The 27,573-nt window shown below is 37.5% G+C and overlaps 1 protein-coding gene and 1 long non-coding RNA gene across 2 annotated transcripts in view; one reads left to right on the forward strand and one right to left on the reverse strand.

Moving 5' to 3' along the window:
- LOC114137133 (cadherin-12-like) overlaps window positions 1-15,057 on the forward strand; it is a 168,128-nt gene extending 153,071 nt beyond the window's left edge. The window contains exons 10-12 of the mRNA XM_028005688.1: window positions 4,392-4,509; window positions 8,688-8,939; window positions 13,722-15,057. Of these exons, the coding sequence (XP_027861489.1) occupies window positions 4,392-4,509; window positions 8,688-8,939; window positions 13,722-14,233 (882 nt within the window). The 3' untranslated portion in view covers window positions 14,234-15,057. The remainder of the gene's footprint in view (window positions 1-4,391; window positions 4,510-8,687; window positions 8,940-13,721) is intronic.
- LOC114137135 (uncharacterized) overlaps window positions 1-23,023 on the reverse strand; it is a 55,126-nt gene extending 32,103 nt beyond the window's left edge. Inside the window, exons 1-3 of the long non-coding RNA XR_003593950.1 lie at window positions 22,884-23,023; window positions 21,260-21,415; window positions 20,796-20,997 (exon numbers count right to left, since the gene is read on the reverse strand). This is a non-coding gene — a long non-coding RNA (uncharacterized LOC114137135). The remainder of the gene's footprint in view (window positions 1-20,795; window positions 20,998-21,259; window positions 21,416-22,883) is intronic.
- Window positions 23,024-27,573: the final 4,550 nt, after the last annotated feature.

Consider the following 27,573-nt stretch of genomic DNA (forward strand, 5'->3'; position numbering starts at 1 on the left):
CTCTTCATTTTACCCTTCTTCATGCCTCCTTCCTCACCCCTCCTACAGGATCCATGTTTTCCTGCAGCGTTTCCACAGCATGATTTCACCAGGTGTTGCACACAGCTGGGGAACGATAAAAAACTGTTGATCTGCTTCTTGTAAAAAAAAAATAAAAAAAATCCATCGTATACCTCCCCCCGATGATTATCTGCACCGGCACAGCCGAAATACACACACAGTGCCTGTTTTGGAGTGCCTCACGCTGAGGCCCTTCTGATTGAAAATAATTTGTAACCATGATGAAACCAAGAACAGGAAATCAATATTTTTTTTCATGTAAATGCGTGCCTCGAAACAAGAAAAAGCCTGGAAATTGGCAGGTGAAAAGAATCAGAGTCGAGGTAGTTACATAAAGCAGGTCTCTTCCTTAATTTTACAAATAATGCTTCACATAGTCAGTTGGTCAAGTGTGAAATGGGACAAAGCAGAAAGGAAACATAAAACCAGTCCCTCCCTATTGGCTGTATTTAACAGAGACAGTTCTCTAATGTGTTTCTGCTGTTTAAGGTATTTGCTGTGCCTTATTGAAATACTAAACTGGCGAATCAGCCCATTATGCAGGAGTAATTACACTGATATTTACACCATTTAGCGAGCATCCTTATCTTTCTTTGCCTCCAATGCAGCCGAGTGTGAAAGCAAAATACATTTGAAGCTTTCACATATACAATGGAACGCAGTAATGAGCAGCTGCAGCCGTGACAGCCACATTCATGATCACAGGTGGGGTGGGAAGTGTTTCTGAGTGAAGCAAAGGGGGAGTTTTCCTTGACAAATTCTAATTAAAGAGCAAAAGCTTCGCTGTTTCGGCTGTTCCTGCCTGCAGTGTTAAGCAGCATTCAGTGCATCCAAGATGTTGGCCAAATTACAAAGATGCATTTAAGAAACTTTTTTTTAAAAACCAAATACCACCTGCTGAAGTGTCTGGAAAAAAAGCAATTCCCTTGACTACCCAATCATTGCAAAACCATTTGCTTAACATCTGCTTAATCGCTACTGCAACATGCTTTAAAAGAAAAAATACAGAAGCTGCCTTGAAGCTTACAATTTCTGGAACATCCTGGGTATTCTCCTAATTTAAAACTTTGTTTTTAAAAGGAACATGGCCTTCCAGAGCAATAAAATCTTCAAAGAATAAAAGTTATGCCTTTTAACCTCGAAAATTTGTGTATTTTGGTTGTAATCAAGACTAATGATAATCCTCAGAAATAATTATGGAAAACAGCAACAGCTGCACCTGGTGTGCTAAACCCAATTCTTCTTGTCCATGAAGCAAGAAGCGACTGAACTCAGCTGAGACGTAAACTAAGCAGCAAACAGAAAAAAAAAAAAAAACATTTTAAGAAAATAATAAAAATGTTGTAAGGGGAGAAGAAAAATAAAGTAACGGCTGAACCTCTGTTCTGTTTCTGTTGTCCGACAAGCTAGGATTAGCAGTTAGCCTCAAAAGTAAAGCACCATCGCTAGCTGCTAGTAGGACGTTAGTCCCTGTCAGCAGTTACCTAAAAAATAAAACAGTTATTCAAGGAAATATTTCATTATACGCTACAAGAAAGTAACAATTCTTACTGTTTTAGCTATTGTTAGCACTGTGACGCAGCTAGCTGCATCAAGACGTGAGAAAATCAACCATTTCAAGCTTCTATCACCAATTGCCTAAAAATTGAAATTTTGATTCCTGGATTTTATTATTTTCTTTAGAAAAGGACAAATCTAAAAGTGGCACACTTATTCCTGATTTATCTAAAGCAATCTGCAAAATTGTTAGATCAAACATAAATTGTTTTGAAATAATTAGGAAATATTGGACCCAATCAGATATCATCACTAATATTTTATCCAGTTCATATTTAGACTTCCCCAGTTTCATCAAATAAAAGTAACAAAGAGGTATTGTTTTTACTTTAAAAAAAAAAACTCTGCTGCGGCTGACCAGACTTCCAAATGCTTAAGATTTTTTATTAAATTGTTGTTGCAAAGAAAGGAATATCATATTTTGCTGTTGTAAATGTCTGAAAAGTTTTTCATTTTACTTATTTTACAACTGTACACTTCCGTTTTCAACTAATTCAAATAACATTTCATGGAGTTATGCCCAAAGATTCTCCCAAAACACAACTTTCCTCAGTGTCTATTGTTTGATGGGCACTTGCTGTCATTTTGACTCACTAATTCAGCACTAAAAAGACAGGCTCAATAAATTAAACTCTAATTAAAGTGACTATTAGCTACAACGGGACATATTCATCACAAAGCTAATCCAGCTCGCCGGAGATCGAAAGTGTGAACTTAACATCCGCTGTAGGGAGCACAGCAGAACACTCATCACACCCAGTGTCAGCTTTATTCCCCTAAAGGGAATTTTATTCAAATACTGAGAGGGCAAACATGGAGCGCAGCAGAGTCGGAATAATGTAACACGACAGCAGGGCTGATTAGTCGCCCCTGTTTGTTGGAGGGGGATCTTGGGATGGGCCTGGAGGTCTTCAGCAGGTCAAACCCAGTGACTGAGGCAGAGCAAACTGGCTGCACAGCTGCACTTATCACAGGAGAGAGAGCTGTAACAGCGGCAGGGAGAGGGAGAAATGTAAGGCATGTCTGTCTTTCAAGATGGTAGAGAATTAGTAGAGTATTTTTAACTTGGGTGTTTTTGTTTTGTGTTGAATTAAGCAAAGTAAGTAAGAAACTTTCCATTTAATTTAGTTGTTTTTTTACCCCTCCTCTCAGCTCCTATTTTTGCTTTTTTGTTGTTTTATATGATACAAGTGTAGCACAATTTCTTTAATTACTAAAAGACAGAAGGGACTGGGCTAGAAAAGCATTGGTGTATTAACAGCAAAAGGTTAAAAAGACTGCAGTCTCTGTTTGGATATATATATATATATATATATATATATATATATATATATATATATATACATATATATATGAGATAGTCAGATTGTTCTTGTCACTAGATGTTGGTGGATCAATCCAAAATATCAATAATATCGGTAATCTGTATTGGATTTGATACTAGCATAATAAAATTGATTTAGTTTCAGATTCCCTCTTGAAATTTAGTTTTAGTTTTGTATTCTCAAAAAAGATTTTGTTTTGATTTTCTCTCTAATTGTCTTTTTTTTTTTTGCATTTTATTTATTTAGAAAAATGCGCACAAACCATCTTAATATGTTATTAAAGTCTTTTGTGAATATCTATAAATTACATATTCTGCCTTAGGTTTGAACAAAATAATAATAATAAAAAAAAAACATGATGCCATATCAAAGTTAAATAAAAAGGTATTTTTATCAGTACTGGTACCGACGATACGGGCTCTGGTTTTAGTTATTGGACTGATACCAAAATATGCAGAATCACACATCTCTACTTGTCACTGCTTCAAATTTTTTGTCTAGTTTCTAGTGAAAATATCTTAATACAATTGAAATAAGAGAGAACTAACTTACAAGTAACTTTTCAGTAAGATATAGGACGTTATTTTAAGTCAATATTTTTTATATTGATAAAAAAAAGTACTGATTCCACTTGCAGATTCACTTATTACAAGACATTCTCCTCATGTTTTAAGCTTCACTTTAAAGTCTGTTAAAGTTTAAAGTGAAGCTTAAGCTTAATAAAACAGAACTTTAAAGTTCTGTTTTATTTTAAGCTTCACTTAAAATAAAACAGAACCAAGACATTCACATTAGAAACTAGACCACAAATACTTGATAAGATTTTGTGGTTTTGCAGTGTTTAATCATATTCTTCATGTTAGTCCCATTTCTTTAACTTTCCTGGGATTTGAGGTTCCATCCTGGCGATGGTATGACTTTGAAAATCCAGTTTTTCTTTGGGTGTGTGAACAGCTTTGCCCCTTCACGTATGAGAAGGTAGAAAGTCCCGTAGGCACGAGTTGGAATTACTCAGGCAGCACAACAGGAAAAAAAACAAAAACTGTGGATAAAAACATCTTTCATGGAAGAGAAACACAGGAAACTGTATTAGAGGATAGTACATGAGCAAGACACATTGGTGTGTCTCACTCTAGAATTACAACCAATGAGCAATCCCCAGTGGTTTTAAAGGAAGTTAATCCATCACACCATATGTTGAGATGATGTAGAAAGTGCTCAGCAGCTGTATCCAACATGACAGGGAGAACCAATCACTGCCAAGTTTCAGGCCTGAAAGGTTTGATATGCACCGTTTTCAGGACTGCTTCTATATTATGATGATAAATCTAATTGATTTACTCCAACACAGAAATCTGCACTAAGATTTTGAAATGTCTGGATATAACGAGTGGCATTTCAAGTACATGTAAATCTAAATAAATGTGTTTTTTTTTTCATGCCTACCAGGTGATTCAAATCTTCAGTGCAAAAGATCAAGACCTACCGAGTGCTGGGCAACAGTTCTCCTTCAGAACGTCAAAGGAAGACGTCAAGAATAAGAATTTCACAGTTAGAGATTTTGGAAGTAAGTATGTGAATATGAAGAAAAATAAATGATGCAAAACATTATTTTAGCTGAGCAGTAGGTATTAAAAACTTTTGTTGAAGCTGTTTGAAAAGCATTTGGTTTTTTAAAAAAAAAATCACTTAAAAATATTAAAACAATTTAATCTCATATTGCAGACCTATCTCTGACTAAGAAATGAGGGGGAAAAAAATCTTTCATTTGAGTATATATTTTCAGTGGAATAAAAAACAATGTTAAGATATAATTATTTTCAAATAAATTGACTTACTGGCAACTCTAAGAATCTCTAGAAGATAAAAGTAACTAAATGTTTTTTATTCCTGCTTTTTTTGTACTTGGTCAGATTCAGTCAATTATTAATACATAAATTTCTGATTGCCACTGATATAAATATGACATCATCTACAGTAACTGATTATTTCGAACACAGGCAAGAAAAAATTGTCTACTTTCCCATCACAACTGTAATTGTGCAGTTTGCAAAATGCCCTACAAATATTTTAGATTTGGCAAGTACTGAGTGTTTCAGCAACAAACCCTCCACCAGTATATATGGTGGAGGATCTGTGATGCTGTGGGCCTATTTCTATTCTAAAGATACTTAACACTTAAACCAATTGGTTCTGCAAGAAAGCTAAAAATGGGACATCACCGAGTTTTGAAAAATGGTTATTGATCCAAAACAGAAGGCCAAATTCACACAGAAAGGGTTCACTTGAGATAGACTATCAACTGGTTTGGTAGAACAGATCTAACAGCAGTCATCTTACTAAAATGAACAGAAATAATAGATAAATAAAACCAGAACCACAGAAGATTCCGCTGAATCAGAGCTGAAGCAAAGACAATGGAAGGATCTGACAATGAACAAGGAAAAATCGAGGCTCTAAATGCTGAGGAAAATGGATACAAACAAGGTGGGTCAGGAGATCACAATAAGACCACTGAAAGAGGGACTCTCAAAAACCCACATTATTAATAATCAACGTCATATTGGAACCATGCAAAACACAAGCTTTCTAACGGCTTTTCGTCCATTTCTACCTTCAGCTAATTAGCTTAAAAATTGTTAAAGATCAAGAAATGGTTGGAGCCAGCAGAAGTTCGTTAGAGTGTCACGTTTCTGTTCTGAAAATAACTTTAAAGCACACGGTGATATGATAAGACCACGTGTGACACTCTTCAGCGTTGTTGTTGCGCAACACCCCCCCCCTCCTTTCTGTCTCTACTCTCTCACTCTCGTACTTCCTCTTCTGAGAGGGGAGATGTGCTACCAGCTCTCCGTCTAACGGGTCCGTTGAGTTTCCTAAATCTGCTGGGATTTACCCTGTCCAGAACTGAAGTAAACTCTGTTTAAGCTGGTTTCGAGAAACGATTCGCCTGGTTATCTGACGGCCTACATCCAGGTGTCCCACCCTTCTTCCCCCTGTGAATTAGCCAGACTGAGCAGCCTACAGCCAACTAGTTTCACAGAGCACACCTGTTAACGGTCGCTCGTTCTCTATTTTGCAACTTGCATTTGTTATTGAACCAGGTAGGTTTTAGTGACTCGGTCGAGTCCCAAGGATGTTGTTTTAAATATGGGCTACCAGCAACCTAAAAACATTTTCCACCTCTTCCTCTCCAGAATCAAACATCACAGCTATTTTACAACCATCAAAGAACTTTAAGGCGACTCATTAACTGAATGTCCACAACATCTTTTAGATTTTTTTTATGCTAAATATTTTATTAGTAAGGCATTTTTGCAAGGGTCAGTACAGCTTAATTCAGTAGCAGAAATAATCAAATAAGTAAAATCAGTCATCTAGTCTATCTTTCCCTACTGCTGATACTGAGAACTAAAAAAGGGAACCTTTGAGAGAGACGGACGGAGTTTGGCGTCTCGAACCCCAGACCTGGCTTGATGATGAAGAAGGTGTGGCAGCAGGAGGAAGATGTTGATCGGCGAAGGCCAGGATCTCCGCAGGTCCGATGAGCTTCTTCTCCGCATGGATGCTGAGGTCACACAGGACTTGGTGCTGGCAGGAAAAAAGGCACCAGTTCTTCTTCCTTGTCTTTGTCTTCATCTTTGTCTTTGGGGTCTGAACCCAGCCGATGAGAGAAGTGCGATTCGAAGCCACAGATTGTGGGCCAGACGGGTTGGTCTCCATGTGCAGGACAGTCTTCGGCTCCGTGGCCCCGGCTCTTCTTCAGCTGCAGAGTTCTTTGTCCATCTCTTGGCTCGAAGCTGCCCGGAGGATCCAACGAACGGTTCCTCTTTTGCACCCACCTTATATAGGGTTTATCTGTCTGCTTAGACAGATGATCTCATATCCGTCACTGTCTTAAGAGACATCATGTCATGATGTCTGTGCCAATGTCTCAGGGCTGCTCAACCTCCTGTTTCCATATAAGGTGCTGATCATCTCTGCTCTCCTGTTAGTTCCCCTTTTTCCCTTCCTGTCACCTTTCACCTACCATCTACCTCCAACATATCAGTGATGTTTAATTGCAGTTTTATAACCTTTTACACCATTTCAAGTTCAATGTCAAAATCACATTTATATCACATTTATTTTCTTTAGCTTCTCTGATTTAGCATTCATTTATAATTTTATAACCATAACTTATATCACATTTATTTTCTTCAGCTTCTCTGATCTATCATTCATTTATGATTTTATAACCATAACTTATTAGTTACTCTTATTATGATCTTAATGTGAGTTATTACAGATGTTTTCTGAAAAGAAACCAAGAATAATCTATTATTCTAATTATTTGATACCAAAGTTACATTTGCTTGTTTTTCTTATAAGTGTTCTCACAAATATAAGTGTAAGTATTATTACAAGTAAATCAATATTAATATAAGTATTTTACTTTGAATCTTATCAAATTACTCAAAATGTTTAGATTTAATTTTTTAAAACTTTCATGCTTTAAAATAGTCTCAACTATTTTTATAAATCTGCAGGCTGGAAACTTCCTCTTTTTCCAGGAAACCTGCTTTTCCTGTTTAATGACTCTCTCTGACTGACTATGATTTTTTATGATTAGATAGAAAAAAGTAGAATTAAAGCAAAGTTTGCATGAGACAAAAACAACACACACAACTAGATTTATTTTATTGACACTTAAGTCTACTGTTGGGCCTTGATGTCACTTGAGTGATTCATTTTAAAGATAACTTTATTTATTATTACTGTTAAACTAAAATCTCCAGCATGGGGAAGTGGGATGAGCTCGGATTTTCTTGACAGCGTGTGCTCGCCAAGCCCTTTGAAGTGGAGCCAAAGAGACGTGCAGTGAAAAGTGGGACATGGCAGGATGAGGCCAGGGGAAACGAATGGATTCACCGTCCTTGACAAGCCCAGGTCTGAACCTCTGATCCACTTTTACCTTTTGGACACACAGTCTTTCACTTTCCTGACTGCCAGCAGCCTATGAAACACATGGAGGCTGGGATCTGATAGGCAGGGACAGGAAATACAAACACTGAAGGCGATGCACGCAGGTTGAGCCGGGGAGAAAGAGAGTGAGCGCAAACAAAAATCACGGCTGTGCACAACATGCAAGGTGTGTTAAAACGCCTGACCTCCTGTCAGAAAGAGTGCAGGCTTTGTTGGTGCAACAAACTTGTCTTGACAGGGGTCAGACAACATGGCTGTGGAAGACAGGAAGAGGCAGGTTCGAGCCGACATGTCCCCCCTCCCGTGTGTACGTTGTCACCCTCTATTCAACTTGCCATCCTTGCACCTCCGGCTGTCTTCTCAACTCGCACCTTTTTCATGTTTTCATCTCTATTTTTCCTGCTAGTACCTATCATAGCTAATTTCAGAATCAATCCTTACTTTGTGAGCAAAGAGATTAGAAAATAAGTCGATCTCAGAACAGACGAAGAATAAAAATGCTTCGCAGGGTGTGGTTAGGCGATAACTTTAATAAGATGGGACTGATATGTAGGCGTTTTTCATTTCATTCGGAAAGGCATCAAACACTATCAGAAATAAAGTTTCACCTCCATTCTTGGACTTCTAGACTTTCTCAGAAGCTTGTTTGATTTATTTCAGTTTGCGTTCTCTGAATACCTAACCTGCAAAGATGAAAAATAAGCCCCAATTCTAACCTCGTTCTAATTCAAAACAAGTTCTTTTGAATCAATATGAATCAGCATGCTGTGTCTCTTTCAGACAACACGGCAGGAATTGTGACAAAGCGGAGCGGCTTCAGGCGGCGTCTACAAGAGATCTACTTCCTGCCTGTTGTTATAGAAGACAATGGCTACCCGCCGAAGAGCAGCACGGGGACGCTAACCATTCGTGTGTGTGGCTGCGAATTGGACGGCTCGCTGCTTACATGCAGCGCCGAGGCCATCTTTCTTCCTGTGGGCCTGAGCACAGGAGCTCTCATCGCCATACTTCTGTGCATCGTCATCTTATTAGGTGAGATCTGGCAGAGAATGATGCTTTTTTCTATTTTTTTTTCATAGAATGAGGTAAAATGTAACAACTTTAACGAGTTTTAGTGTAAAAGCACAACGCATAAACAATGTGATGACCATGTCTCACAGCATGAGTTTCCATAAAGTTACCTGTAAAAACGTAAGTACTAAGTTTTACCAAGTAAACGGGGATTTTCTTTAAAGTTAAATTTAATTTCTGGATCAATTTGAAGAAGCAGAATACTTTAGGTTTCAGATAAAATTATGAAAAGTAACCAGTAAGTTTTAAAAAGTAAGTAAGTTCAAGATAGGTTAACTCTCTAGTTCCAGAAAGTAACAGGTACATTTCTAAAAATGAGTTGAAATTTCTGGGTAAAAACAAAAACACTTAAATTGCACAAAAGTAGCTTGATAATTTCAGAAAGTTTTCAGGAAGTTGCAGAAGTGATTTCAAAAAGTAACCTCAATGTTTCAGAAGGTAACCTGCAAGGTGTGAAGACTAAGGTGCATTTTGTAATGTTAAAGTTATTTTTTGGAAGAAAATATTTTTCCCTATAAGATTTTGAGATCCCCTAACATGAACCATTAGCAAGAAAATGTAGCTTAGAATAGAGTCAGCAGGCGACGAGGAAGATGGCATTTCCAACAAGCTGCGCAAAAAACCCCTGAAGTTTGAACATCTGTTTTGTTTCTAAATATTTTATCTTCATCTTGTTATTGGGGTCTTTTCTCTTTCTTACTTGTGGGGGCAGTGTCGTCCTGCTTTGCAGTCAGAGGAGAATGGTGACGACCGGATTCCAGGATAGTGGTATTGATCACCACGTCCAACTGTTGTCAAAAAGAGAGATGTTGACATTTTATGAAATGTCAAACTACTGACATTTCTATTCCACGGCTATTCATTTGCTGTTGGTGATTTGTGCTGCTACCGAAGACAACGGCTTTCGTTTTACAGTTTATTTGTTTGCCATCAAATTAAACAGAAAATCTAAAAGTGATCTTATTAATGACAGAAAAGATCGTCTTAAAAATATGGGATTATTTGGGTTCTTTTCTTAGGTTTGTCCATTGCCATCTATTTATTACTGATTTTTCTTTCCAGTTTTCATACGTAGAGGCTGATTAATGTAGATACGTTAAAAGATATGTACTAAATTCTTAGATGTTGAGATGTGCTTCAGCATTTCTCTATAATGCATTTTTGCCTTTTTTCACCATCAGAGGAGGGATTTTTCCATTAGCAGCCAGACTTAATTAAATCTCCCATATATGATCATTCAGAGGGACGTTAAAGATCAGAGGGAGGAACCGCTAAGCTCTATAAACTAAATTTAATCTTTCTGCCCTGTCGATGCCTCCCATGCTACAGCTTTTTATCCTTCTGCAAGGTCACGGTAAAAAACAAGAAAAAGAAAAATACCTCACTTTTTCCTTTAATCTTCTACTATTCATTTTTCCAACTGATCTACATATTTCAAGAGAAGTAAATGTTTTGTTTTACAATGAAAATTGTGCTCTAACATCTGAAGTTGCCGTATGTAACATTTACATATTTGATAAAGTGTCACTATGTCGTGACAGTTTGTTATGCAACATGCACAGTTCCCGGCCAAAAACAACCAATCAAAGCAAGGAGGAGGGTCTCAGTGCTGTCAATCATATTTGTGAACATGCTGCTAAATGTGCTAATGACAGAAACAACTTGCCTTTACAGAAAAACTGTTTATCCACCACCATCGGTGACCATGCAAACTAGCATTAGCATTCACAACAGGCTCTGCTGGCAGTGTGTGTATGGGCATGATTGACAGCGCTAAAACCCGCCTCTTGGCTCTGATTGGCTGTTTCTAGTTAGCACTGGGTGCGCTGAAGAAGGCAGAGGAGCTAAATTTTTTTCTATTTCATACATCTTATATATATGATAAGCTCTATACTGCAGCTTCATTTTTAGTACTATTACCTTTCCTAATTGACGCCCAACATGGAATTGAAACCCTTTCTCATAATTAATCCCCTTTTTCACGCGCCTTCTGAATGCATTCAGGTGACATATCCACTCACGGCTGAGTGTTTAGTATGTTATCAAGCATAAAAAGGCTTGTAGTGGATTGTGGTGGGCTGCTGCAGAGCCGTCTCGGTGTGTCCTCTCCATCTGAAGGCTGTCTTCAAAGCTCCTGCTTGAGTCAGCCCCTCAAGGCTGAGGCTGATGCCAAACTGTCAGACTGTCCCCGACAAGGGAAGCGGCAGAGGGACTCTGAACTCACACTGTGAGCGTTTCCGTAGAGACTCTGAGCAGGATTTGTTGTACCAGGACAAATAATGATGCAAATGAAACAGATCGTTGCGAGAGCTTCACTTTGCTTCTTATTCCCTCCAAACTGATGAGCACGGACAACGTGACGGCTCGGCGTGCGACTAGGATGCCCTACATTAACACACCGTCCTGCGGAAGTCTGAAAATGCGCCGCTAGGGGGAGCTGCCACACCACAGAAAGGTTGATGAATTCATTTGCAAGTGAAGAAAAGCAGAAAAGTTATATAAAGGAGGGGATTAAAGCAGGAGACCTATTTTTTCAACTTCAATGTATTTATTTGACTCTTTCATTTCACTGACTGATTTCGGAGTTATTCCTACCATTGCTCCACCGCTGACGTGCAGCTATACATCACAGAGCCAGAAGAAAAACACATATTTACTGCATTATTCAGAGCACAGACAGACCAAGGGACGCAGAGGGGAGATAGACAGAGTAAGACAGATTGCACTGACAAGGGAGAAGAGAGAGCAGGAAATTTACTGCTTTGCATTGGGAAGAAAACAACACAACAGTGGTGTACTACGCTCTCTAAAATAAGCTGTTTAGGGAACCTCTGAGAGTTTTTTTTTTGTTTCCATGAGTGAAAATTAGCCTCTAATTAATGTTCATGTGGGAATGGATTGGCTACTGATATCAAAGGACAGCAAGGTTTGAAAAAGATAAGGTACCAAAATCGTTAAAATGTACTTTCAACTCAAAATCCTTTTTATTTCTTTTTACCTTTATTTAACCAGGAAAGTCCCACTGAGATAAAATTTCTCTTTTTCAATCCTAGCCAAAAGGCAGCAACGGTTTCACAATTAAAATGCCATACAAGTAACTATAAACAATCACAACTCAAAGATTTCATCTCTAGTGCAAGGGATCATAGATTTATTCAAGCCCCTTCGTTGACTTTCCTCCCCCAGAATTGAAATAATATTGCAAATCTGATCATATTTAATAATTTATCTGTTTTTCTGTTTGAAGTAATTAGAAGTATTAGTTTTACGTTTTTGTTGAAAAGTCTTGTCTTCCTAACAGGAAACTGTGGTATTTTTTCCCAAACTTATGTCATAGGCCTTAATCTGCTTTTTTGTTCTCACCTATTCATGGTTGAAACCAAATCAGACCAGCAGGTGTTAGACTGTATGTTGGAAAATAGCCAGACCCGCAGATATAAATCAGAAACACTTTGGACAAAGCGTGCACATCACTGTTGTTTCAACTCACCGTTAAAAGTAGTTAAAATAAAACAAGCGCTGTCTGTGTAATTGAAATAATGAGCTCACTTAGATGTTTGAGCAGGATTCAGAGTCATTTAAAGTCAGATTTCTGAGTCTGTACTGTAGGCGCAGGGGAGCCTGTGAGTTAATTGCAAATGTCAGTATGTTAACTTGCTCACTAGAAGAATACAATGTTCATCATCTTACTGCTTCATGTTAGAATGATATAAATGCTAATGAGATAAACTCGGATGGAAGAGTTTGCAGGAGCTTTCGGATATAGAATGACCTAAAAAAAGTTTAATGACACTAAATAAAATCCAAGATGTACAACCAGGAAATTGAAGACATGTTCATGGTGGTATAAACTCTCATCATTTTTAAATCATCTGGGAACTGGAATCTTAAAAAAATGCTGCATTGCCAACAGCTGGCTATATTAATTGCTAAGTAAGGTGGGTGAAATGTACTTTAAATATATTTTTTTAATTACAGACTGTTCGTAAAATAGCCACAGTGGCTGTCAACCTATTGTACAGAACCATGCAATCTACTTTATAATAATGATAATGTTTAATGTTTGTCATAAGACTTTTTAATTTTTTATCAGACAATATGGCTCCTCACTGAGCTGGATAGGTGGTTTTGGTTTCTCTGCTTTCAGCAGACCTGACTTCAATTTATTTCTAATTAAGCTTTTTGCAGTTCAACAAGACAACAAACCCAAACAGAACAGTAAAGAATTGCATGTTGGTTCCAGACCAGCAAGAATAACATAAAAGCACAGTTTCTTTACAAAAACTGTCATAGTATCATCCTCTTCTGGTTCTGGTTCTGCATCCCAGAACCAAAACCAAACATGGAGAAGCAGCATTCAGTTTTTATGCTCCACAAATCTGGAACAAACTTCTAGAAAACTGCAAACCAGCTGAAACACTGAGTCCCTTTAAATCAAGACTAAAAACACACATGCTTAGAGATGCTTTTGGACTATAATAAATAGTCCACCATACTGAGTATTTTAATGACGGCACTTGACAAATTGCAACGTCTGTTGTTGGTTTTCAAATTTGTCGACTGTATGATGTGTTAGATGTTTTCATGTTTGTATGATGTAAAGGACTTTGAATTGTCTTGTTGCTGAAATGTGTTGTACAGATAATCTTGATTGATAGCATTGTTGTGCAGTTTGGGAACCCCTGCTTCAGAGTACAGTTGAATGACTTCCTAACACCAAGCTTTTTTAATTTCCTTCCCCAGTTATCGTCGTACTCTACATGGGATTAAGGCGCCAGAAGAAAAAGGAAACCCTCATGTCCTCCAAAGAGGACATCCGAGATAATGTGATCCATTACGACGACGAAGGAGGAGGGGAAGAGGACACGCACGCCTTTGACATGGGGACCCTTCGAAACCCCAAGGTCGTCAAGGAGAACCTGTACCGCAGGGACATCAAGCCCGAGATGCAGCGAGGCCCCAAGCCGCCCGCCTCTCAGGACAGCTCAGACATCCGAGACTTCATCAACCAGCGGCTGAAAGAGCACGACACGGACAACTCGGCTCCGCCCTACGACTCTTTGGCCACGTACGCCTACGAGGGGAACGGCTCGGTGGCAGAGTCTCTCAGCTCCATCGAGTCGCTTGCAGTAGACTTCGAGGAGGACTATGACTACCTCAGCGACTGGGGGCCTCACTTTAAAACTCTGGCGGGGATCTTTGGAGAGCAATCAGAAACTCATTCAGATTCGACAAACACAGAGAACACGCACTGATGTTCCTCATGGACTTAAAAAGGGAAGATGAAACATTGTTTTGGTTTTTTTTTGCTATTGCCTCATATCTTTTTCACCATAGTTTTTCTCCAATGTTTGTTTTGTTTTACAACTCACTGGTTCTATTTTATAAGGTCATTTTACAATGTTCAGTCCCAAAATTGTAAAAAAATAAATAAATAAATAAATAAAATACAAAAAAAAAGTATGTTAAGATGATTAGATGGGCAGCCATTCAATTTCTTGTCAATTGAATGTTGTTTCACGTCTTGCATTTAGTTTCCTCTTGGGAAGACGCACGGAAATGTTGTCATTTCCTGGAACATCCTTTAAAAAGTGCCTCAATATAATTGTTGTTTCACTTGCTGTTTCATGGCACATATCCAGTACTTTTCTTAATTTTTCTCATCCCCATAAGTAAAAGCTGATTCCGTCAGCGTGCTGTACTGTGCTCAGACTGGCATCGAGACCAATGCCAGAACCTGTGAGACAAATGAAATGGGCCGAGTTTGCCCAAAGAATCTTCTGAATGTTATTTATTGTTCTATTTATTTATTGAATGACTGAGTCTGATCGGATGCTTGTATATTTATCTATTTATCTCTCAATCATCGGTATTTTTTATTTTTGGAAACACTTGAGGATTTTTGTAATTAATGAAAAAGGCCCATGTGAAAATTGTATGTTTCTGTTAGTTGGATTCTGTAAATAGACTTGTACTAGAGTTGTAAAAAAGATAAGGTTAGGGCTGGCTAAATGCTACAGTTTGGTCATGTAATAAGCACTGTTTTCTTAAATAAATGCCACTTGGACAGAAAAGCTTACTTATGTTTACAATTTCATTTATCTCCTTTAGAAACCTCCCGATCTCGATTTTTTTCATTCCTATTACTAATTTCGGTCACACTGATACCGAGCTCCAGTTTAATACCAGATTAAAATTATTCAATTATGTTGAGTTGTGGCTGCCATACTTGACAAAAACAACTCTTCTTCAGTAAAGACAAGTTCTTGTTAACAATACTTTAATGTTGAACAGTGTGCTAAAAGTGCTAAGCTAATGCTAGCATATTTACTCTGTGGTAAGACTCATTGAAAGCATGACTTGCCAAATTTTTAAATATGATTCATTTGCCAAAAAAAATGTATTCCCACTTTATTAAGTGCTTCAGCTGTTCTGGGCCCTTTGGGCATATTTCAGTAAAGAGAAAGCCAAGAAGCCACAAATGAAATAACCAAACCCGATACAATACTTAGGATTGAATTGGGATGTCACAAATATCTATTAGTTACAAAGAAAGTTTACAAGTTGTGATAAGTTTCATAGTGTTTTGCTTGGGCGAACCAGAAGGCACCTTTTGGGAGAGGACTACAGAAACTTAACTAAAGCCATCTGTTTGCTCTGTCCCTGCTTATATTACACACCAACTGCAAAACATAACACTTGGCTGTGAATTTACTATTAAGAAGGAATCCAAAGGAAAACCAGTGTGTTTGAGAACAGATGTTTACCTGAATATGCATATATACACACCGTGGAAGCCATCTTAGGACAATCAGAAAGATATCTGCAGTCTGCATTATCTCTGCTGTTAGGAGAACAGCCAATCAATGCCAAGGTAAATAAATGGCACTGCTTGATTGGCTGGTTTGCAAATGCTATCCAGCTGTGTGTCCAGTAGCACTGCACCATTTCCGCTTCTAAAGCTGCATTTTCTAATATTTAAATGAGCAATACGAAAAAGATAAACAGATATGTGGGTTTTTCTGAATAATTAGGAGTTCCTTTCCACAAATAAAAATAAAATAAAATCAGCAAATTTCTGAATCCGCAAATGCTGAACAACCACAGAAGGTGGTTTTACTCTAAGCCCTTTGTTTTTTTTTAATAACAATGCACTTGTGAACGAACAATCCAAACATGATGATGATTTTTTTGTTACTAAAAATAAAACATGTAATTTGATAAAGAGATTCCAAGTGGACTTCTTCACAAAATCCACCAACCAGAAAGCAGCTATGATTGTTTATTCCTAAAAAAAATAAACCAATAAATGTTTTAAGGGGTAAATCTTTCCATAATCTTTTAAACATTCCAACACAGAGGAAAAGCGAAATAGGTACAAGACTTACAGTCACACATAGAGGGTCTAGTAAGGTATCAGCACAGACTATTTCTTCAGTTGTTGAGCAGAGTGGCAAAGGCCTTTCCTGCCATGGTCTGGTGACGACCTAATGGAAGGTCTGGATGATAGCCAGAGCAGTGACATGCAATCCAGAGCTTTTACTGCAGGACGGAAAGCGAATCCCCTTTCTGTCTCACTCTGTCACATCCAGAAGGTATAGCCAAGCAAAGCTCTAGTAAATGTCTGTTGTTGTGTTTAAATGGGCATTAAATGAACCATGATCCTCGTAGGTTGCAGCGATTACAAAGACAATAGCCGTGTTTCCATAACAAATGTAGCAAAATTACAATTTCGCAATTGGGGTGTTTCCATTAAATAAGAAACACAGATAAAATAATACATGAATAACTATGTTGATGCGATGAGTCAACAAAGTTAAAAACATTAAAAACATGTTGTGACATTCTCCTAACATTTCCTGTCATCTTCTTTGTAGTTTCAGCCAGTAATGACATCCGGTTGTTGATCATGTGACTTGTGATGAGAAAAAAAAGTGTTTCCATTGCAGTTTTGCGAAATAAACGATAAATGTTTCGATACGATGAAACCCCACTTCATCTGAGCGTCAAGACCTTTTAACATAAACGTTTTCCCAAAATTGGTGTTGCCAATAAGCAAATTTACTTTCAAAATGTCAAATCGTGCAATGGAAATTCAGCTAGTGATATGAGTTCATTCTTACACGCTCACATCCATTCTTAGTGACGGTGGTCCGTATAACAAACAACTGCTGTCTCTTCAACACATTTTTGTGTCTCTTCAACACATTTTTTCATATTTCCAAACGGTACAAATAAAAACTAAGAAGTTTTGATTTCTTTTAGTGAAGCCAATAGCTATTTTTCTTGCTGAGGAGTTGGCAATAGAGGCTCCACAAGACTAGCGGCAGCAGTAATTAGCAAACAACTGGTGACCTGCGCATCTGCTGAGCTGAAATTCAAACTGCAACTCCTAAAAACAGTTGTAAAAGACATCAATGGGCAGCATGGAGAAGTATTGTTGTTACAATGTGGTGAAGGAGGAGTGTCAGAAAGAGTAGGAGGATCTTAAAAATACAGACGCTAATTTCAAAGCATTAGACATGGCTATAGTCACATTTTAATTCAAGTTATTTTTTATATTTAACATTTTCAAAATCACTAAAGGTAACATGATTGCTAATAATAGTAATCATGTTACCCCTATGAACACTGGGGGTCCACTGGAAGAAAAAAAATAATAAAGCCTTCCAGCTAAATTTAGAAATATATCAACAGAAAACATACTCTGCATTGAATGTTAGCTCTTTCGTGCCACTCTGCTTTTTATAAGGAACACAATGGCCTAAAAGATTGATGTAAGCTATGTTAATCCAAAAAGCAATCTCCACCATTAGTGAAGCTGCAGTTGGATTTGTGTTGTGCTGAGAGACATGCTCTCCCCCTGCAGCTGTTTGCAAATTTAAGGTTAAACTCTCACTAACTTAAAAATAATGACAGGTGCTTGTCTTGACAAGAGCCAAATTTGTATAGCAATTCCCCTCCATTGGCTACACAGCTGAGTGACACAGCAACAGGTGGGGGAGAGAGAGCGCCACTCTAAAACTACATAAGTTGGATAAAACCCTGTACTGCCTGTGGCGTCTTGCTAAAGGGAATTTTAGCAAGAACAATATAGAACTGAACTAAACAGAAGGAGTAATGAGGAGGGCGTGAGGAGTTCAGCCAACTCTACTCAGTTCAGCGAGTTCATAAAATCTACATCTTAGCTTCCTCGTAAGTCACTTAACAAATCAAAATGACAAGTTGAGTTTGAAAAGTAGGAAAACATGATTATTAACCGGACAGTCGGGCATCGAGAGCATTGTTTGGTTGGAAGCCAATTTGTTTACAGCATTCAATTACTGAGTCACGCAAGGCGCGCTGTCGTGATGCAGCAAAAGACGAGCTGTCAAGCCGCCTTTTGAATAAACTCCTCTATTGTTGTCGCCACGGAACTGCTTTGGCTCAAACAAATGAATACACATTAGCCAGTTTGTTATGCTAAGACTTTCCAGTTCGCTTTGCCTCGATTTCCAATAGCACCTCCACTCCGACCCCACCGGAAGGTTAAGGATTGTAGAGCTAATTATGATTAAATTAAAACGAGCCACTTTGTCTGTCGTCATGTGACGCAGGAAGAAAGCTGTCACCGCAGCAGCTGAGTGTTGGCTCAGTTAGCAAGTTAGATTTGCAGGGTGGTGCTAATCTAAGTGGGTGAAACTGCATTTCTTTGCGGCCACACAGCTTCGTTAACCCCACTAATTGTGCGGCGGCAGCAGAGGCTGACCTTGACACGGAGACGTCAGAGCAAATGCACCATCTATTATTGAACTCTGAAAAGATCTGTGGTCAAAGTCAGACGATAACGAAACCAAGAATTAAAGCAAACCACAGGAATGGGGATTGTTTAATTGGTTTGGTTCTGTGAAGCTTTGTTAAAGGCAAAATCATTCAGGATAGCAAATCAAAAGCTTCACATATTGAGTTATTGCTGGAACTGTGTCAGGGAAATAATGACTGATAGCTTTGATATGAAGGCCACAGGTGGCTAATTGCATCATACAGTATGGGTATCAAATCCCATTTATTTCAAGTAAGGGGAAAATTGCCCTCATTTTCCAAGGGATTTATATATAAATATATATATAAAAATAAAATGATTGGTGCTCCAGCAGTGACACTGCCATACTGAGGTTTACTTGAATTTCATTTAAATGGCCATAACTTAACAAGTCTGACACTAAACAGAATCTTCTCCAAGTCGTCTTAATTATTGTCCAAGAGACGGTCAAATAAGCATTAAAAAAATATCACTCCTTGTAAAAGTTTTACACAAGAATAAAAGCAGAAAGATAAGTTTCGGAATCAAATGTCTTTAAATCAAGTTTCAAAGAAATTATTCTCCTTCATGAAATGTCCTTTCAGCTATCCAGAACTTTTCATTCCAGAGGCAGTGCAAAGTAAGTCAAAGAAAATCTGTTTTTCACATCTAACCAGACACCAGTCTGTCAAATGTTCGCTTTCGTTTGAAATGTGGAATCATTTTGCAAAACTATGAAATAGTTTTTTCCTTTTTTGGTAGGGGGGTGCGGAGCCTGGACACATATGAACTGGGAAATCAAAAACGCTACACTTAAAAACTGAAGAACCGAACATTCAGAAGGAGGCAACACATAGAAACGTGCATTTAACAAACAGTGAGTGGTTATGCTGTTCACATGTTGGGGTTTATTTAATTCAATTCAAATTATTTACTTTATTTATCGGGTTTTCTGGTTCCCAAAACCAAACATGGAGAAGCAGCATTCAGCTTCTATGCACCACAAATCTGGAACAAAGTCCCAGAAAACTGCAAAAACAGGGTACCTTTAAATCTAAAAGTTTATAGTTGCTTTCGAAACATAATCAATGAAACATTATTCAACATTTTGATGTGCAATGATGGCTCTTGACAATTGTTGACTGTGTGTTGTACAACTTTGTATTTTTGTGTTTTTATAATGTAAAGCACTTTGAACTGCCTTGTTGCTGAAATGTGCTATATAAATAAAATCAGGCAGTGTAAGTTGCCCGTTATGATCAATGAATGGAAGGAATAGTTTGAACTTTCTCCTTCTCTTCTCTTTGTTCCTCCTTTTCAATGCCTATGGGATTATGATTGTTATTATTATCCTGTACTTATTTGATATCAACTCCTAAAAACATCAAAAACGTCTGACTTCGCAAGGAGTACTGACCAAAATGTAGAGGTGGGAAGTAATTAGTTACTTGTAATATTAAAATTTTTCATACACCAACATCTATAGGTTATAATGATCAAAATGAACTAAAATAAACAGATGTCACCTCTACCTAAGTGCGGATTGCCTTTGCTGAGGTGCAGAATGTTGTCGCTATCGCTGATATAACTGCTGCAGGCAGGAGCACAAATATGTGCATTAAACATTGAATACCACCATGACTCAGCTATCACCTTGCTCCCCTCTTAAAGTTACCATCTCGCTTTAAAAGGAAAGGTTCACCCTAACAAATGTCCGTTTTTCTAGAGTTGTCTCTGGAATACAAAGGAAGTGTGTATTTTCTATTTAAAAAAGCATTTAAATGGCAAAACAAGTCCGTTTAGTGATTAAAAAAAGTATAAGAGCAACCTGTTTCATTCAGGAAATACTGCAAGATTAGTAAAACCCAACTAGACAGTCATAATAAAAAATTAAGAAAAGCTTTATTGAGTTGTTTTTAAATTCACTCTCATGTTCTGAGGCAGGATACATAATTGTGACTAACAGGAGTCCTTAAATAGCAGCCTGTCTCACACTCAGTGCTGTCTGCACCACTTCATTAAATCAAGAAACGCACCTTTCTCTTTCCTCCGCTGAATGACTCAAAGCCATATGCTCGGCGTTCTGTTCAAACTCAGCGATGCCGGAGCTCTCTTCCCCCTATTCACTCCATTCTTCTTTTTTGTGTCTTACAAACACAAACAGACACAGGCCATTTCCTTTGTGGGATCTGCCCCGAGGGACTCCATGTTTGCCATTCTCAAAACAAGTTAAGCTGCCTGGAGGGATGCAAATGGGAATGGTGTTACCAAACCAAATATGACACAGCTATTACCATGTAATGTAGTATAACTAAGTGAGTCATCAAATATTTTATGACTGCCACAGCTTTTTATTGGCTTTCTTTCTAATAACGGTGAAAACAAAACAGTTATTTGTTTCGCATTTTATTTCTTGAAACCACTTTATACATGGATAAATAACCATTATCACTGCGATGATGTTTTTAGTAATTACATTTAAAGAAAATCTTGATCTGACCTGTTCAACCAGTTCTCATGTCAGACTGCTAAATGTCAGGGTTAGAGAAGTGGTGAGTTTAGTGGGTCATCCTTCCCTGAAGCTCTCCTTCCATGCACTGCTGATACACTGGCGGTGAGGATGTGCCAGACTCCTTCAGCAGATTTGACCACAGATCTGTGAAATTAAACAAATTACTGATTAACACCATAAAGTACTTAAACAGATAGCGCTGTCAAGGTTGCATAACCCTTCAAGTCTGTCATTTTATTAAAGCGAGGTGAGAAAAATTAAAATTTCTGCAAGAAATAAAAAAATTTCTAAGCAAGTTAAATTCTGTTTTGACATTTTCTTGACCTTTCCTGTAAAAAAATGAATAAAAATTCAATAATAGGGTCAACACAGACTGGATGTGTTGATAAATGGATTTCCTTTGCCACTCAAAACGGGACAGATTCTCTTTCATTATTTCAATGCAGGTCTCCACTGGTGTGTTTATTTCTTTTCTTTTATTGTTTGCCTTTTTATGGTTTTGTGATAATATTAATGTCCTCAAAGTAGAAAGGCCGCCTTGCCAGCACCCTAATCTTTTGCAAATTCAACAGGTTTTCTATCTGATTCAAGTTGGGACTCTGATTGTGTCACTGCTAAATGTAATTACCTCCACTTACAATATGCATATTGATCAAATTAAAAGATTAACCCTGAATCTGCCAGTGATTTTGACCTTTTTGTTGGTTTAATAACTTGCTACCTAGCAAGTACCTGGAGCATCATTCAAGTCAGAACTACCTCAGTACACAATGAATGACTCTTTGCCTTTATATATGAGGTGTGCCCCTTGGTGCTAGAGTTACAGGTCCCGAGTGTCAGGACTGCTATAACAGTGATGTTGCACAATCTGAAGAATAATGAAATAGAAGTCAGCAATGACGACCGATGTACTGCCGTTATCATACAGATTGCGTTTTCCTTTATTTGTTAATAAACAAACCTTTTAAAGTGTACAGTATTAATGTTTTACATAACCATTGTCTTATGAACCTGGTTTACCTTTCTCACAGGTAATAATTAACTTCATACATTATCCTTTTCGCATTTACATCCCTCACTTAAATGAAGACAACCACGGCATGTGTATTAAACAGGATAAAACTGTTTTAAAGCCCTGCTGCATTTAGCTCTATATTAACTGGCATAAGCATTAAAATGCGCACTGATTTTAACTGAATACTGATCAAAAATAGAATTACAAGACTTTCAAAACAAATACAGAAATTCACTTAACATTGTTTCAACTTTAACCTCAATTCCCACACTTTATGAACAAAGAATAGTTTCTCTACATTTAACTTTGGCTGGACTCACCTTACTTTCACTCTGAGCTAATTTGAGTCAACAAGTAACTTAAACTGAATATTATTCAAATAAAAGCAAAATAAAACTCATAAAACCCAGAGTTAGCAAGATATCATGGTCTACTAATCATCTGACCTCCCAGCGCCGGCTGGCATACTGCCAACTTTACCCTCACCTGTTAAATTGGCAGCTACTGGCAGAAACCATAACACAGAGCAATATACTGGTCAAATAAGAGGTAAACATCTTACAGAGTAGTTTTGGTTTGTTTTCACCGTGTACTGACCGGAAGTAATAAAATAGAAATCAACAATGACGTCCGAAGCGCTGCCATTAGCATCCAGGTGTACTTGTCCAGATTGCGTTTGAGGCAAACCGGAACTGCGCCCCATAACCAATCCGGAAGCAACGTCCCCCAAACAAAGGTTCCGCTTCGCCACTACTGCTCCCATCCCAACCTCAGGAAAGCACTATGCAGGCAGATTAACATGCCGAAATGCAAACAAAATATAATTTGTTCACTTTTGGAAAAAAAATAGAATAAATTATACATGAAAATATTTCAAAATTATAAAAATAATAATAATAATGTGGTGGCATTTTTAGATGCACCACACTAGTGAATCAGTTATAGTGATGCCAATTTATTTTTAAGTCAAGCAAGCTAAAGCTATAGTAATATCCAATCTATATTGGTATTGTGTGATAGAGATTTGATTTGATTTCTTTTCTCTTTTTTTTTTTTAATGAAATACCATCACATCCTTCCAGAAGGCGAACTGTTGAGAATCCTGAATGATTGATACCTGCCACACCAGGTGATGGGAAACAATCCTCTCCAAACATTTCATTACATGTGTGGTCAGTGCTATAGATCTTCAGTAAACACAGTTATTGCATCCAGTAGCTTCTTTGCAAATATAAAACAGAAAAGTTGACTTCCATATAACAAGAGCTTTAGCAGAGAAGAGACACAAACAACGACTTGAATATTAGACTGTCAGGTTGTGCTGCTTTATTAGGCAGTAAAGGTTTATTGCATCTGTACTTTTCACTTGTGTCAGGTGTGTGTGAAATTTACATATTTTAAGGATTTCACAAAAATTGAAAAAAAAATAGCCTCAGCAGCACCACCTGGATTTTTTTTTATTTGGCTCTAATTTGCACATGTATCATATGATTCACACCAAATTGAACAAGATGGACATCAATCCAAACCCTCAAAATTATTTAGTAACCAATTTGATGGGCGTGACCAAAATAATACACAGCACAAAGTATGCTTTGACTGAGGAATATGAAACGTGGACTTGTAGTTTCTCATGCTTTACAAAAACAAGGTTTTAGAGTTATAATCATAGTTTTACTCTGAGAGAAATCCTTCAATAGCTTATGACATACACACTTCAAAATGGACATCAAAAGTTATCAAAAGCTTTGAGTTGCTTAAAACCATATGGAAGTGGTTAACCCTCAAACTATAAATATTTGCCATAGAAACATCCATTTGCAGGATAAATGTTCACAGAATCAGTAAATAGTGATGTGGGTGTGCACGCATAACAGTAATATGACCCCTAATGCCTCAAAAAAAATGGCAAAAATCAAATGTAGTCACTAAATACTGTCCAGTTCGACAGTAAGGTGCACTTCACATTCCAGACTGACTGACTACAAATCAACAGAGTTTCAAGCAATAGACAAGGCAGCATCCCTGTATTTGCTACTTCTAATTTCCCAAAAAGTATAAAATACACATTGTGGAAAATAAATCTTCCCGCTACTTCCGCTGGCTTCTTTGGTGGTGGAACAATTTATCCACCTTGGTGTAATAAGAAAAATCTCCTTCATAAATGAGCTGAAGACTCGACTGAGAGCACTTTTACAATTAATCTATTCATTCTGTTTTACTGATCAAAAAACGAGAGAAACTATTATTTATGGGCCACTTATGTGTTTCCTGATGCACCTGTAGCCTTGTGGTGATGGTGGTAAATGAAACGATGGAGTGTTGGGGTTCTTATTTTCAAGGGTCTCTCCTGTGCTGCTGTCTGCATGGCATTAAAGAAAAAAGTGTTCACAAAGGAAACATATTGACGTAAATGTAGAAACACTTCTAGCAGTTTAAACTGAAATGTGTACTGAACATTTTACCAAGTATGCATCATCACAATATGTAAAGACGTTTGTGATTACTCCTTTTTTCAACTTTCTTTCAGTTTCATGGGCATCAGGAATGAAGTGCATAATTTGATAACTTTACACCACTTGATATTTATGACATGATTAAAAGCATAGCATTTGGTGCAGTCTGATTAATCTGGAACTTTTCTTTACATGATTTTCCTTTGGATGCTAACTTCCATGAAAGGTGAAATAATCATTCAGACTGTAGTCAGATGCACATTTGATTTAATAACCAGATAAAATATGCCTTTGTCTGAATTGAAAACAAAAAATAAATGCTATTTAGATTGCCATAAAACAAATATATTGTTCACATATGGACTATAAAGTCAGATTTAAACCACATGATTCTAATTAAATTATCCTCTTGTTTACTTTTTTGTTGCCAAGGCTGGAGAGGATGTTTTCTGGCATACATCCCAAACAACCAGTTGGTACATATTTGGTCATCTTGGAGATTTAAAGAAGGACCAGAAAACAAAAAGCAAATTCAGAAATGAGGACACAGACTGTTCTTGTATTATTTTACAATTTATTTTATGTCCTTGGTACTATTTAAAAGCTCTCATAATCAAAACATTTTTTTCTATAGTAATGTTGGTACTCCTGTGCAAATAATGAAAAGCCCACTTTTTACAGTTTAATTTAAATGTTTCCCATTTTGTCTTTCGCTAAAATACTTGGATGAGTTTGTAATCCTTTACAGCTTTTACAAAATGTTTGTCAAAAATATATTTGAAAGCTTCATAGTGCAAACTCATCTTGTTCCATTGCTTTGGAGCTAATGGTACCCTTTCCCTGCTACCACACAGAGACATAACGTCTGCTTTTATGCTCCATCTGCTTCCCTTGAGTGGAGAAATGACATGCTGTCATTGTCAATCAGACTTTCTAATAGGCTTGATAATAGCAATTATGTTTTCATCATTTAATGTGTTGGAGATCTATTTGATATTTTTTTCAAAAGTGTTCAGACATTCTGGTGTTTACATGTTTGTTATCAGATGATTCAAAACATGGTGTTGATTCTGCTAGATGTGTGAACCCAAACCTGTCTGGATTACTGTAACTATGTCTTCTGTCATATTGCACATGCGGTGAATCTTGTCTACACACCAATCCAAAACATTCATTGGTTTTATGTGTGTAGCTTCAGCTCCCAAATAAACAGTCGTTTGTGCAGCCTGGGTTCGTGCAGGAGACTGTGTGCTGCCAACAGTAACCGGGCAAGGTCCAGCTGTAGACACGACGACAAAGTAAAACCAAAAAACTGTTATTCCCAAAACACTACAACTGTCTGCGTTATGTTTCTGTGGGCTGTGAAGATGCATGACTTTTAGTGAATAAGTTGGATTGGAGCAAAATTGCAACATTTGTTCTATTTTCAGCTGCTGAGGTTCTTTTTCATACTAAACTGATTCAAACAATACAAACTGACTGTAAAAACTTGTTCCCTCTTCACCTGTGGTGGCACTGCAGGAAATGTCACAAAAGCCTCTGAAGACACTTGAATGCAACTTCATTCTTACCAAAATGTAAACAAAATTGAGTGGCATCTGATTTTAGAAGATGTCAGATTTATTTTATGTCTTTTGCAAAAGATTATGATACATTTCTCCCTCTAGCATTAGACTCTCATGTTTGTTTTGGTTCTGTTGACCCAGAATGCCCTGCGCTATGGTATACTTCCTGCTTTTGGAGCAGTTTTGGGTCCACTTACTGTTCACATATGCATTCAAACCTCTCTAGAATCCACTTCAACCAAACCAAGAATTAGGATTTTTGGCGGACCAGAGTTTGTATTTTTGGACAGCACCAGATTTCGATTGCACATTCACACCTACCCAAACGAACCGGTCTTTCTAGGCAAATGAACTAGAGTTTGACTTACAAGGACTGAACAAGACTGGTGTGAATGCACCCTTAGACTCTTCGCTTTCTACATAAAGTCTGGAGTCTTTACAGACAAATCCACATTATTTTTCGAGTATTTTAGAGATAAGTTTAAGTAAGTTCCTGAGTTTGAGGAACAAGTTCAAGTCAGGCCTCAAGTGAAAATGAAATAAAAAAATCTAAGAAAATGTAAAATCAACAATATAAGTTGATATTTTTTCCCCTGCATGATTAAAAGTGTTTCTTTCCACTAGAAAAAAGGAAGTGATTGCAGAAAGTAAACTTCCTTGTGTGCTATCAAAATAAGCTTGACTACAAACAGATAAATAGAGGAATTTTTTAGAACATTTTCAAACCAACACCATGCACTGATTAGTATGGTTTTGATAAAGTGAGTGGGATGATTTAAAGTGCTTGAATGGCACACTGAAAAAAATATGCCGTGTGTGTATCTGGTGTTTGTATTCAGATTGGCTCATTGTGTCAGAGGTGGTCAGGGACAATAATGTTGGGAGCAACTGCACACCGCGACTTTGCTAAAAGCGCCTTCTTTGTTGAAAAAGCTGTTTGCCAAGCTAAAATGAGGAAGCTCATTACCCATGTCAGTTTTGTTCACTGATGAGAAGCAAACGGCTCCAACTCAACAACCAACAGGGGCCCGGAGGGAACGGAGGAAATATACCAACCCTCCCAAATCTGTCACCTCATTCACATCTTAACACATTTGCTGTATAATTCTGCTCTGCATGAAAATCATTGTCTCGCCAGAGCAAAGGATGAAACTAATTCGTGATCCGTTACCTAGATTGTAATCACATTTAATGAACACTCAGCAAATTTCCAAACTTTCAACTGAACAAGCTAAATGTTTAAGGGGTTTTCCTTCTAAAACCCCA

The sequence above is a fragment of the Xiphophorus couchianus genome, chromosome 21 (assembly GCF_001444195.1).
Source record: "Xiphophorus couchianus chromosome 21, X_couchianus-1.0, whole genome shotgun sequence".
NCBI lineage: Eukaryota > Metazoa > Chordata > Actinopteri > Cyprinodontiformes > Poeciliidae > Xiphophorus > Xiphophorus couchianus.